Below are 14,718 nucleotides of genomic sequence, written 5' to 3'. Positions count from 1 at the left end.
TAAAAAAAAAAGAAGAAAAAGAGAGACAAATAAAAAAGAAATAGAAAAAACCAAAGTACCAAGTTACGGATTAATCTAATAGAATTACCAATATCTTGGATAGTTTCCAACCTATCCAAATCAAATCGGAAAATAACGAGGAGTGCAATTTTAAATCAATTGGAGAAATTCTGAAGAAATCCGAGATCCATTAATAATTTTGATTTAAGAGTAGTAAGTAGTCCTTCTAAAAATAGAATTGGAATATTCTTATATTGAAAGGGGCAGTAAAATCAGTAAAGATCGTCTTTACTTTTGATTTTGTCACCCGTCGTTTCGATCGTTGGGAAAATCCCTACGATGTATTTCTCTTTTTCATTTTCTCTGTTTCTCTCTCTCCCTTCTTCTCTCTCTCTCTCTCTCTCTCTCTCTCTCTCTCTCTCTCTCTCTCTCTCTCTCTCTCTCTCTCTCTCTCTCTCTCTCAGTCTCTGGTTAGCCAGCTAGGAAGAGTGCGCGTGTGCGTAGGAACCCTCCGATTTCGACTGACCCTGTGCTCCCAAGGGTGGAGCTTAAAATAAGGGTGTTACCACTCTGGCTTAGCTACCCCGCGAGCAAACGGCATTTCGAGACTGGGGTGGAGACTGAGGACGGGCAAGGGGTGGAGAAAACGTTCATGGAATAGAAAGAGAAAGATTCAAAGAGTGGCGAGACACTTTTCGGAGAGATGTACAACTCTGGTCGAACTACCAAACAGTGTGTCACTACCATTGGCTACGTTTCATCAGACCCTTTCAGATCCTGACAGGTCCTTCCGACTTCATTATTGGCTTATTTCTTTCCTCGTTTCCTCTATTTCGTACTTCGTGAAGAGGTGACCAGTGTCAAGTGTTCACATGTGTCTATGAAAAAAGAAAAGAAAAAGAAAGAAAGTGAAAAAGAAAGAATTGTCCTTGAAAATACTGTCGAAGATAGAGGAGAGAATTCTTCGAACATTTGTGAAATGTGATATCTTGTTGTTAAAATAATCTTCCATGGTGAATCAAAAAAAAGAAAGACCAATAATAATAATAATAATAATAATAATAATAATAATAATAATAATAATAATAATAATAATAATAATAATAATAATAATAACATGGCACCAATGATCGAGAATAATAGCGGTGATTCTACCACTATTATAGAAAATGATTCTTACGTTGCAAGTTGGAAGTGCAAACAGAAAATTCCGAAAGGTACTAACAAATAAATATTAATTAAAAATGAATCGAAACAGTGACCAATAATGACATCAATACGTGGAAATAAAAAAAAGAAAGAAAGAAAAAGAGAAAATGAGAGGCGGCGAAAGAGAGAGAGAGAGAAAAAAAGAGAAAGGGAAAGAGAGAAAAAGAGGGAGAAAGGGAGGGAAAGAAAGAAAGAGAAAGAATAGCAATGGCGGCGAAAGAAAAAATGATGCATTATTCAAGGAAAATTTCCATTCGTGAGAAGTCTCGGTAGATAGGTAGCTACATCGTTAGGATGCTCTCTCGCTGGCGCTTTAATGACGGTTTGCTCCCTTTGCCTTTCGTTCTTGTAACGAGGAGTTTCGACGTTGTTACGCCTTCGGAAGGCCACGATATAACGATAGTGAATATATACGTATGTATGTATATATATATTATATGTACATATATACATATGTATATATATTACATGTATATATATACACATATGTATATGTATATATATATGTATATGTATATGTATATGTATATGTATATGTATTCTACTACAAAGTCCTCGAAATATTCCGTCGCAAGATATGGAACCTCTCTTGATATTATAAAAAAGATAAAGAAAAAGAAATAGAAAAAAAGAAATATTGTGGCATGATTAGATCGATCTTTTTTTAATTAATTAATTTATTTATTAATTTACTTACTTACTTACTTGTATTTGTGTTTATCTCTTTTAAATTCGACGAAAGCGACCATCTCGAAGCGTTTTTTTTCAGCAAATAGTCCAACTTCAGATCTCACCCTAGATCTCAGCAATTCTCGGCATCATTATCATTATCATCATCGTCATCACCATCACCATCATCATCGACGTAACGACAGCCAGAACCAAAACCACAACAACAATAACAGTATTATCAATAACAACAATAAAAATAACAACAATAACAACGACTCGATAAGCCTTGTGACGAGCGAACCTCAGGAAGTCGTGATGAAGGAGAAAAGTAAGACAGCGGCCCGATGGCGCCGGGAAAAGGAAAATAAGGAATATCTTGAACTTGGAAAACTGCTGCCACTTCCGTCGACGATCACCTCACAATTGGACAAAGCCAGTATTATCAGGCTAACCACTAGCAACCTCAAGATGAGAGCACTATTTCCTCACGGTAAGAATTAATTCGTCACACTTATTCATTGATTATACTTATTTAATGATTTGATAAGATTAAAAGAAAAAGAAAAAAAATGAAGAAGAAAGAAAAGAAAAGAAAAGGAAAGAAAAAAAGACCGACGACTTTTATTATATTACATTAATTCTCGACGAAAGGAAACACTCTTGCACTCTTTTTATTAATTCACCACTTCTTTTACCGGACAGCTTCCAACGTAAAGGGCAAATAATATCGGATGAGATGGATGTGATTGCGCACTTAATGCATTGTTAGACCCTACTGCTTTGTAAGCAAAGTATGGGGGCTGTTATAACGTTACAATGGTCCCTACACCTCCTTTACACTAACACCACAACCAACTGTAAGCGTTAAGTTCTTTTCTTCCTTTTTTCCTTCCTTCCTTCCTACCTACCTATCTTCCTATCTTCTCTCCTCCCTACCTTTCTATCTTCTCTTCTCCCTTCCTTTTCACCTACCTACCGTCCTACCTATCTTCCCTCCTCCCTTTCTTCCTTCCTATCTACTTACCTACCTATCTTCCTATTTTCTCTCCTCCCTTCTTTTCTACCAACCTACCAACCTACCAACCTTCCTTCCTTCTTTTCTTCCTTCCTCCCTTCCTTCCTTCCTTCCTTCCTCCCTTCCTTCCTTCCTTCCTTCCTTCCTTCCTTCCTTCCTTCCTTCCTTCCTTCCTTCCTTCCTTCCTTCCTTCCTTTCTTCCTCCCTTCCAATCTTTCCATCCTTGTCTACGGCGAATTGAATTTCAAGTGGCTTCATCCCTCTACAATACGGATACTTCTTTTATTCTTCAGAAAAGACCTAGCACACTCTTCGATATACGAACTACATTCACGTGATCGTTCATGTTTTCTCACATTGATCGAACATTATCATCGTTGATCGTTTAAAGAACGCGTCAAAGAAAAAAAAGAAGATAGAAAAGAAATTGTTCGATTTGATGTTGCTATAAAGAAATTGAATTTTCATGATGCCGAGAAAGATCCTATCTCTATCCTCTTTCCATTTCTGATGTCCCTCTGATTCTGAAATAAAAAGAAAAAAAAGAAACAGAGAATAAAGAATACAAGGGATGTCTTTCGGCACAAAAGTATAATTTAAACTCGAGTAGTATGGTATTTACGTAATTCATTCGAAATCACGTAGTTTTAGATTTTCTGATATAACGAGAAATGATTGTAGAGAAAAAAAAAGATTTTAATGTATTTTTCAGGGTTGGGGGATGACTGGGGTACTAGACCACCTCCTAGTAGTCCTTTAGAAGCAGGTATTAAAGAATTAGGATCACTTTTTTTGAAAGTAAGTTTCTAACCTATTATCGGTTTTGTCCATCTTGTTATAAAAAATTTTTGTTAATCGATATTTCGTTCGTTTTTCCTTCCGTTGTTTTAGACTCTGGACGGTTTCGTATTTGTCGTGACACCCGATGGAAAAATCGTCTACGTTAGTGAAACGGCCAGTGTACATCTAGGAATGTCTCAGGTTAGATGCATATTATTTTCTTCGATTTTCTTATTTTCTTTGTTCTTGACGACACGACAAAATGTTAGAGTTAGGTAGTATGTTTTTTGGAAAATTCAAGATCATCGATGTCGTTTTTTTCTTTCGATCTTACTAACCTTAGCAATAAAATGAAGATGATATCAATCCGTAGATTCATTTAAGTGCTTACATTCTGAACACTATAAAATTGACATATTTTAAGAATTCTTTTCAACAAAGGAGTAAAATAAATTGAAAAACTAATCTCGTATTGTTACTTGATGTTTTATTCAGATAAAAAACTTTTGTCTGTTCAATTTAGTAATATACAGAATCTATAATCTGCAACCTCGTTAATCTCTGCATGAAAATCCGATTTCCACGAGCAGCATCCTAATTTCCTATAAAGACGTGAACGTTATTAAAATTTCAGTACTGTCTTGGAAAATAATGTTATAGCTAAGTGTCATCGACTCGCATTCTTAAATTTCGAATAAATAAGAAAAATAGATCATTTTGAAAAAAGTAAATTCAATTTATAAACTTATTGGAAGAATATTAAAACTTAAAATTAAAAAAAAATGAGCCGATGGTCCTCGATTAAAACATTACTTTACAAGATAGAGTACTGGAATTTTTATAATTTTTATTTTAATTTTATGTTTCTACATGAACTTAGGACGCTGCTTGGATTTTTTTGTGAAGGTTAATATAGTTGTAGATTACAAAGCTTCTACGTAACCAAATTGAATGGAAAAAAATTTTTTATAAAAACAAAACATCAAGAAATAACATGAAATTTATTAGTTTTACAGTTTATCTTGCTTCTTTCCTGAAAAAAAATTTTCAGAATACGTCCATTTTTCAACGAGAAGAACATATGTACCTAATCTCTTAAAAGATCATTGACCTCGAATTTTTAAATAATATATGACTTATGTTCGGAGAAAAACTTTTCGAGTAATTTTATCCTGTATATTTTGAAAATATAATTAATGCGTTGTCTTCGTTCTGATTTTTTCTTTTCAGGTTGAATTAACAGGTAACAATATATATGAATACATTTGTCAGTACGATCACGAAGAGATGTTTTCGGTATTGAATCTCCCACAAAATCCGGCGGATCTCACCGACTTTATGTTTCCACCGCCGAACTCACGTGGTGAAATCGACCTAGAACGTGTCTTCTTCCTGAGAATGAAGTGTATCTTAGCGAAGAGAAGCGCGGGTCTTGTCACGGAAGGATACAAGGTACGAACGAATCAATGATATAATGATATTTTCTATAAATATTCCGTTTTTGTCCTTTAACATATTTTGGCATGAAATGGCTTATCTTATGAGATCTTTTCAAGGATATATTTTCCTCGCGTTCATTTCAAATACAATCTAGTGTCTATTCTGAAAGTTGATATTTTTCCGCACGCAAAAAAGAATAGAAAAGAATTAAAAAGAAAAAAAAGAAAAATTACTTCACAAAAGCGTAATAACTTTGCAAATTATACATTATTATTTCTCTTTTCTTTTCTACCGAAATAAATACTGTTATCAAATTTTTTAAGTATTAACGTCGGCTAACTTGAATTGAGTATAACTTTTGAACCTAACTCTTTCCTTCTAACTGATCTCTCTATCGTCATAAATAAAAATAAAGAAAAGAAAAGAAAAGAAAAGGAAAAAAAAGAAAGAAAAGAAAGAAAAAATTCTTGAAAAAAAAAAGAAAAAAGTATCCAAACGATTAACATAACAGAGAAAGAGCACAGTTGCACAGGAAATCATAAAAGTTATATAAAAATTGAAATGCTAAATAAGAGATAAGGGGTTGGTTAGCTAAGTAGGGACAGCATTGTCCTGGTCACGCGCGATTTGAAAGAAAAACGAACGCGAAGCTGGCAGGTAGTTGTCAATGAACGTTGCTCAAATTCAGTCTGTTCGAAATGGCAGATGCCAAACGTTTTTTCTAAACTTTGCCAATATAAAGATAGTTACTAATAAAATCGATTGATGTTGCCGCAAGCCACTGGTGGCCAAAACTGTTATGATAATTTAGTAAGACGAAAAAAAAAGGAAAAAAAGAAAAACAAGAAGGGAGAAAAGAAAAAAAAGAAAAGAAAAAAGAGAAAAAGATCATTTATCTTTCTTTCTTCCAATTTTTTTCATTAACTTACGTTTCTTACAATTATTATCTTTGCTCTTATTACTAGCTTTTTTGTTGTCTTTTTTTTCTTTTTTTTTTTTACAGAGACAAAAATGTGTGAATTTATCCAAACCCAGGCTTCCATCTTAAACGGTAAAGGTTAGATTATCATCAGATCCAATCGATTAATTCAAAGGTATATTTGTCCATTTTTATCAACGACCAAACAATAGGAATAAATCGCGTTAATTCGACGAAACGACTATTCTCCCCTAAAAGTTTGAATAGGCATAGTTAACGAATAAAGCTAGTATGAATCGTAGCCGTATGCTATATATATATATATGAATAACGATTTTCGAAGTCTAGAAACGTTAGTTGTACCAAACAATCGAAAAAAGTGCCGGTTAAGTCCTCCAGAAGGAAAATGTTTGCCAAATAGCTCGTTCTCGCATTTGAGCGACGACGATGACCGTAACTCTCTTGAGAAAATCTCATATATAAAGTGAAAGAGAAAGAGAGAAGAAGTGAGAGAGACAGAGACAGAGACAGAGAGAGAGAGAGAGAGAGAGAGGGAGAGAACGTTCCGGGTTTGCTAAGTCATGAATGCGACCCCCGTAAAGCTGTAGGACGAGGTTCGAAAGAGGGGCCAGGAAATACGAAGAGGGTAGGCTTTTCTATGGCACTTCGACAATACAAAGAACCGGTAGTTGGCTTCTAACCCATTATCTACAAGCATTGTAAGCGTTCTATTCGCGTGGCCAACAATTATCTATGATTTTCTCGAATCAACGATCGTTTTAATCGATTTAGCACGAATTAAGAAGTTTATCTATCAATCTATCTATCTATCTATTTATCCATCTATTTATTGTTCGATCTAAACAATAAATTATAACAGTCATAATCAATTAGGATTAATTCACGTATCCTTGAAATAGGTGATAAATTATGAGAAAAGTCGTAATCAATTAGGATTAATTCACCTGTCCTTCAAATAAGCGATAAATTATAAGAAAGGTCGTAATAAATAAGGATCAATTCACTTGTCTTTGAATTCCAGACAAATGGATTTCGATCACTTTCTCTTTTTCTTTTAATGGATAAACAGATGAACGTTTTAAAATATACATCTTAAATGATCCAAATTAAATTGTTGACAAACTGATAGATTGTATTTCGAAATCGTTGAACATTTTAATTAATTTCAATTAATCCTTTATTAGTAATTATGTTATACAAATTATATAATAAGTTAGAAATTAAACAAATTTTTAAAAGACTCATTATCATTCCGTTATTTTACTTTCTTATTACTTATTAAATTTTTAGTTCATGGAAATAAATGATCTCTCTCTCTCTCTCTCTCTCTCTCTCTCTCTCTCTCTCTCTCTCAGCACACAACACGCACACACTCTCTTTTTCTCTTAGGAAGTTGCAAATGAGTTTGAAGATCGCCGACACCTCGACAGAGTATAAGCCATTGTCGTAATGAATATCGTTTCAAGACCTTTATAGGGATGTGAGTCCTGAACGAAATTGAATTTGTTCTTTCGCCCTTCTCAAAACTCATATTCTCTCTCTCTCTCTCTCTCTCTCTCTCTCTCTCTCTCTCTCTGTTCTCCTCTTCATTCTCCATTAACTCGTATCCCCTTAGTAATAGAGGAGAGGATCCTTCGCAGCACGTACATGCTCGTGTGATGCACCAGAATTGCATAGCATATAGTAAACATATGCAACGCGTTAGGTATATAGGGAAAATAGGGTGGTGAAACGAGCCTATTTGCCTCACAAATGTGTCGGCTTGGTATCAGGGCTGGTATACCTAGGTACTCGAGACACGAGCAAACCCGAGTTTGACGCTCGACGAATCTTGTTTTTTTTTTCTTTCTTTCTTTCTTTTTTTCTTTCTTTCTTGCTTTCTTTCTTTCTTTTTTTCTTCTTTTTTTCTCTTCTCTTCTCTCCTTTTCTTTCCATTCCTCATCGAGCATTCAATTAGTAGGAAGGAATTGGTAATTTGCCAGGAGTACGTTGTTCCACGCGAAAATCTGCACTTTGCACCGACGGTAGATAGTACTTCGTGTCTCAACCATTGAAAGATGATCCATATGCTCATTCGAGTGCCATACTCGTCCCGGTATCACCAACTGGTATATTTTTGAATAATATCCACCACCCATTAATCTCGTTTCGCCGGTATTTCTCCGTGATCAATGATACGTAATAATACTTGATGATAATATAAGGTTTACGTATGCAATTGGCTTATCATTAATTAGTATTCCTTATTCAAGGAGTAACTTGCATATACGATCATCGTTATCGTTATCGTCATCATCATCATCATCATCACCCTCATCCTCATCCTCATCCTCATGTTTGGTAGCGAGAGCAATATCTTTCTTCTTCCAGGTTATTCACTGTTCGGGTTACCTCAAATGCATCATTGAAAGTTCAACCAGCTCGGAATACGAAGATGGTGCTGCTGGTAGATGTATCAGGAATATTTGTCTCCTAGCCGTCGGCCATTCCTTTCCAACCTCCGCCATTACAGAAATCAAACTTTACAACAATATGTTCATGTTCAGGGCGTCCCTCGATCTCAAGATGATATTCATCGACTCGAAGTAAGAAAACGCAAGAACATACAAAATAAGAAATAAATAATCCAAAGAAAAAAAAAGAAAGAAAGAAAAAAGAAAGAGAGAAAAAAGTGTTTTCTCTTTAGAGATGTTCCTTGATAAGAACAAAACGAAACGAAAACAATGAAAAAAAAAGAGATCGAAAGAAATAAATAAAAAAGAAAAAGAAAAAGAAAGAAAGAAAAAAAAAGAAAAAAAGATCGATCCTTCGTATTTGCCACTTAAAAATTAGCTCGAATACGTAGAAACGAAGGAGCTGCCATTAGACTGTTTATTTCCAATGTAATTACACTTTGGTATTGGATTACCTCGACGCTTAGTGTTTGGACTGAGAAACGAAAAAGGGGGAGAACCAAGGTCCTCTCGGTGCCAGCCATTAAAATTAGTTTCGTATTACCGCAGAGAGTCAAGGACCTTTCTTTCTTTTACTCTCTCTCTTTTTTATCGACGCCAAATAAATATCCAACGTCCACCGAGCTTGCACGTAGATATGCGACACTTCTTATTTCTTGGCATATGTATGTATACAGAGTGGCCCATATTAAATGTTACAAACTGTTTTTTTCTTCTTTTTTTCTTTTTCTTTCTTTCTTCGCTCGCTGTTAGAAATCTCAAGTTGAATTAAATAAAACTGAATATGTACAAAATACAAAACAGATTAAATAATTAAACTTGTTAGTATGTGAGAATAGCTTTTTTTATTTCTCTCTCTCTCTCTCTCTCTCTCTCTCTCTCTCTCTCTCTCTCTCTCTCTCTCTCTCTCTCTCTATCTATCTCTGTCTCTGTCTCTGTCTCTACCTCTGTCTCTGTCTGTCTGTCTATCTGTTTCTCTCTTTCTAACTGTGCCTAATATAAAAAAGAATCCTTTTTCTTCCCATTTTCTTTATATAAATTGATTCAACATTCAATATGTACTCTTGCTGTATCCCAAATCGAATTAAATGAAAAAAGAAATAAAAAAAGAAAATCAAAAAGGAAAAAAAAAATAATGTCAACCTATCTCTAACAGTGGCAAGGGAAACAGCTTTTGTAACACTTTATATGAGCTATCCCGTAGCCTATCTACGTACGCATGTACCTATGTCGTATATACTGGGAATGAACACGTGACAAAGTAGAAACTATAGACGCACCAGTATATTGCAATGAAATTTTATACGATTTCGTTTTCTTTGTTTACTCGATAACAACGGGGAAAAAGAGAAAAAGAAAAAAGCGAAAAAATAAAAAATAAAGAAAAAAGCGATGCCACGAGAAAACATTCATGGATTTAGATGTTCTTTTTCTTTTTTTATTTCTCTTTCTCTCTCTCTCTCTCTCTCTCTCTCCCTCTCTCTTTCTTTCTCTCTCGTATACACATACAAACACACAACACACATAACAAACCTGATAAGTATGTACATTATAAACATAGTCGTATATCTTCATTACAGCGCAACGAATTTAACAGGCTACCAACCACAGGATCTCATCGAGAAAACTCTCTACCATTACGTACATGGAAGCGACGCGTTACATCTGAAACAAGCACATCGAGTTCGTAAGTACAAAGAGATTTTTGTATGCTCCATTCCCCTCCCTCTCTTCCTCTTTCTTTATCTATTTATATATCTCTTTTGGTAGCACGTCCTCATTGTAGGTACATACAATTTTCTTACCTTTAAATTCCTTACCTATTCTCAATGAGTTAACTCATCAACGCTTTTCCGACACCCACTTGACGGACATAGACTAGCTTTGATCTTTCTTTTCTCTCTCTCTCTCTTTTTCTCTTTCATTCTTTTTTCTTAAGCAAACGAGCTACCGGAGTTAGCTATGTACTTTCTCCTCTCCTACGTCTTCCACAACGGTTAGACGATTTTTATAGGACACGGAGAAACAAGTGTGTGAATCGTGTGCCTTACACGTAGGCACATGTATATTATCGATCGAATGTGCAGAGTAGTAGATGGTGGTGGTAGTGGTCGGTACTAGAGGTACTTGGAGGAGAGAGAGAGAGCAAAATAGAAAGAGGGAGAGCAAGATAGAAAGAGCGAGAACGAGAGGGAGAGAGAGAGAGAGAGAGAAAGAGTGATAGAGAAAGGAGGGTGGCACAAGCGGATGAGGTGGTGGTTACTGCTATCACTGTTTGAACAGACTCGCAGTTTCACGAGCAAGAGAAAGAGAGACAAAGAGAGATGAACAGGGGAGTGGCGGGAACGAGAACGGGACTGAGGGTAGAAGCCGCGGGTGGAAGGGGCAGCGGGTAGTTGAAGGGGACAGGAGGTAGTCTGACATAATGCCACCAACACCGATGCCTACTTGTCTGCCACAAAACCTGTCTACTATTCTCACGAAACGTTTTCCTTTCAGCTCTCTTTGTCTCCCCTAATGAGTTTTAGCATACGCTGTTCTTGAATCGTTCCCGGTTATGCGAATATGAAATAATATCTAGTTTTCTTTTTGTCATTGTTGTTTTTGTTTCTTTTCCCGTTTCTTTTTTCTTTTGTTTGTTATTTCTGTTGTTGTTATTTAATTTCTTTGTCTCTTTTTCCTCTTCTTTATCTTCTTTCTTCCTCTTTTTCTTCTTCTTACAGTACTACGAAAGGGTCAAGTGACAACAAAGTACTACAGATTTCTAACGAAATTGGGCGGTTGGGTGTGGATGCAATCGTATGCCACGGTCGTTCATAATACAAGAAGCTCAAGGCCTCATTGCATCGTCTCAGTGAATTATATTTTAACAGAGATTGAAAACATGGGACTGGTGTTGAATTGCGTCGAGGGACCTTGTTCCACGAGTCCTAGTAATCCATCTAGCACGGCCTTAACAACACCAACGACAAGTGCCAATACGAACAAATTGGAAAATCACAGTCCAAGTTCGCCGTCCTTTCGTGGAAGAGTCAAAGAATCACCAGATACGGATTATACAGACAGTTCCGGTTATTCTGGTACAGAATTCATAGCCTGTTCTACGAATTATAGTCATTTTCTTTCGTCCCCTTATGCCGTTAACGGACCGATGCTCGAAGATGGCACTTATTACAATACTGAAGTTTTTCACTTGTACGGAGGTAAGAGGATGTATCTGGAGGAAACAAATCGAACAAATGAGTTTGTAATCCGTACCTTTCTCTCTGTCCAGATATAAGTCACGATCCACTTACCACGGTACCACCACCGCCACAACAACAACAACAACAACAGCAACAACAACAACAACAACAACAACAGCCACAAGAAACACATCATCATCAAATACAAAGTAATCAACAGAGGAGGCCATATTCTACGTCATCCAGTTCTTGCGGTAGCACCGATGCTATGGATAACCATTTACCTAGTCCAATCGGTTTACATTCTATTCCGTCAGGATATCATCCACCTCCTCCTGCACCTCATCCGCCTCATCATCATCCTCATCATCATCATCATCATCACCACCACCACCATCACAATCAGCATCAGCTTGCAGACTCGACCTCGTCGAGCATCACAGAAACAGGTGGCAGTGTCATCATGTATTCCGATTGTGGCTTTGATAACAACGACGTTTACAGTGGTGTACCAACGACAACGCCAACGACCCTTCAACATCACGATGCCTCTTATCAGGCACAAAGAAATACAAACGGAACTGCCGGGAACAATGTTAAACAACAGCCCCAACATCATCACCATATCGAACAATCAACCGCTGGTTATACAAGCGTTATCGTCGACTCTCAACAATATAGTCCAAATGCTACGCAAGATCTTCACCCCCATGCTGGTCATCATCAAGTTGTCACGTCGAGTGGTACCACGTCTCCTCTAGTAACGCATCATCAGCATTATTACGAAACGCATCACCAATTCGTTCACTGACACCAAACGATGATGCGAGTGATGCTTGTCGTCGAGACATCAACAAGTTTACGAATTCAATGATTCTAGGACCCAATGATTATCCTGCAATTTTATTGAGATTTAATCGGGCTCCTTTAAAGTATAATGAATGAAAAGATTGAATAGAAAAATAATAATAATAGTAGTAATAATAATAATAATAATAATAATAATAATAATAATAATAATAATAATAATAATGATTAAAATAATTAAAAAAAATAATAATAAAGGAAAAACACTGACACAGATACACACACATATTCACACACACGCACACACAATAATAATAATAATAATAATAATAATAATAATAATAATAATAATAATAATAATAATAATAATAATAACAATAATAATAACAATAATAATAATAATAACAACAAAAACAATAATAATAATAATAATGGAAACGAAAGTTTCGAAAGAAGACATCACTAGATTCGGTTTCGATCGATGCGTCAATTCGAAAGACTGTCAAGTAATGTAAATTTTCTCCAAATGCACGATCATTTATATCAACATATCAAATGAGATCGATCGTCTTGACGAATTCTTTGTTTTCTTCTCATTCTATGATAAATTGCCCTGCGTTACAATTTATTCCCATCTTTTTAGTGAGATAACAACAACAACAACAAAAATAGAAAGAAAAAAAAAGAAAAAAAAAAGAAAACGAGACATACTTCACTAATACGTGTTAGAAATTCTCTTTCCAATTACAAAAATCTCTTATATCGTCGATAGAATAATTTTATGTAATTAAGTTAATAATATCTTTCCCTTTGTATCCTCTCGATCAATCGTCTACATACATACAACATACATACATACATACATACATGCTTACATACATGCATACATACATACACACACACATATATATATATATATATACATCCACACAAACGTACATACTTTTTCTTCTATATAATTTAAACGTAATATCGATCTCAAGGATTATATTGAGAATAAAAATTCAACCAAGGTTTTGTAAGAAAAAGATTTTGGAAAAAAGAAAAAGTAAAAAAAAAAAACTGGAGAAAAGTGAAAAGAAAAAAATAAGAAGAAGAAAAAGAGGATTAAATGAAAAAAAAAAGAAACAATGATATGCTTAAGTCACGCTGGACGTGAGCAGTATGTATTTTCCCTCATGGTGGTACATTAAATGAATAATATAATGAAGATGATATCGAGTTGAACAAGGGATCGATAGTATCCAACATCGAGCAAAACGGACATGACGTTGCGCATTGCTCGTTTTCATCGTCGTTGTAAATGTAAATATAAAGTAATCGGTCCCAAATCGTAGTAACGTGTACATAGCATTTAAACTATGTTAATAATTGATTGATTGATTGATTAATTGATTGATTGATTTATTGATTGATTGATTGATTGATTGATCGCTAACGGAACTATCGAATTTGCTAAAATCAGATGTAAATAGTTATTTCTTACATAGATCCGAAGACTGACCGGTGCTTGTGCCAACCGACCAAAGAGATATGCCCTTCTTAATAAAAAAAAAAGAAAGAAAAAAAAGAGAGAGAGAGGGAGAGAGAGAGAGAGAGAGAGAGAGGGAGAAAGAAAGAATGAATGAATGAAAGAAAGAAAGAAAGAAAAAAAAAGAAAAAAATAAGAAAGAAAAAAAATAACAACGATGTTATCAATTTATTTAACATTTCGTCTGAATCCCCTTTTTTCAGAACTACTAATTGAGCCGATTATTTAAGAAAATGGGCTGACAAAATAAAATGTTCTTTTTTTTTTCTTCTTCCTTTTTTTTCATACGAATTTACACGCATGATATATGAATTAAACAAATGTTGTCAGATGTTCTTTCAAAACTTTCTGAGCCCCTTTCGTAATTAATGGCACAATTATTCTCCATTATTTTCACAGTTTTTTCAATATAACGATGTCTTAATTTTATTTTTCTTTTTTCTTTTTCTTTTCGTTTTTATGTCCTCTTCAGTCTTCTCTCGTACCAACTCTTTATTTTTCTTTTTTTTTTTTAATACCAAGTCTCGTCTCTGATCGTTCGAATAGAAATGAAAAAATCCTGGTGATTCTTCTGTTTTTCTTTTTTGTTCTTCTTTTTTTTAATGCTTTTTATACAGACGATACGAGACCAATTGTCATCCCGATACGAACAATAAATTAATTGTTCTCGGGACAGAAATTCTCGG

General features: G+C 35.0%; 1 protein-coding gene across 5 annotated transcripts in view; it reads left to right on the top strand.

Moving 5' to 3' along the window:
- Positions 1 to 14,119, top strand: part of LOC127068369 (single-minded homolog 2) — a 35,321-nt gene extending 21,202 nt beyond the window's left edge. For 2 of the 5 annotated variants that reach the window (XM_051004457.1, XM_051004458.1), the window contains exons 2-9: positions 2,166 to 2,371; positions 3,609 to 3,694; positions 3,788 to 3,877; positions 4,907 to 5,128; positions 8,427 to 8,641; positions 10,090 to 10,196; positions 11,233 to 11,712; positions 11,784 to 14,119. In XM_051004457.1, coding sequence (XP_050860414.1) covers positions 2,197 to 2,371; positions 3,609 to 3,694; positions 3,788 to 3,877; positions 4,907 to 5,128; positions 8,427 to 8,641; positions 10,090 to 10,196; positions 11,233 to 11,712; positions 11,784 to 12,505 — 2,097 coding nt within the window. In that variant the 5' untranslated portion in view covers positions 2,166 to 2,196 and the 3' untranslated portion in view covers positions 12,506 to 14,119. Of the gene's footprint in view, positions 1 to 1,978; positions 2,372 to 3,608; positions 3,695 to 3,787; positions 3,878 to 4,906; positions 5,129 to 8,426; positions 8,642 to 10,089; positions 10,197 to 11,232; positions 11,713 to 11,783 lie in introns of all 5 variants that reach the window. The other 3 variants (XM_051004455.1, XM_051004454.1, XM_051004456.1) reach the window with 2 other exon arrangements.
- The last annotated feature ends 599 nt before the right edge of the window (positions 14,120 to 14,718 follow it).

This window comes from Vespula vulgaris, chromosome 13 (assembly GCF_905475345.1).
Source record: "Vespula vulgaris chromosome 13, iyVesVulg1.1, whole genome shotgun sequence".
Taxonomy (NCBI): Eukaryota; Metazoa; Arthropoda; class Insecta; order Hymenoptera; family Vespidae; genus Vespula; species Vespula vulgaris.
This window is presented reverse-complemented; position numbering and strand designations above follow the sequence as displayed.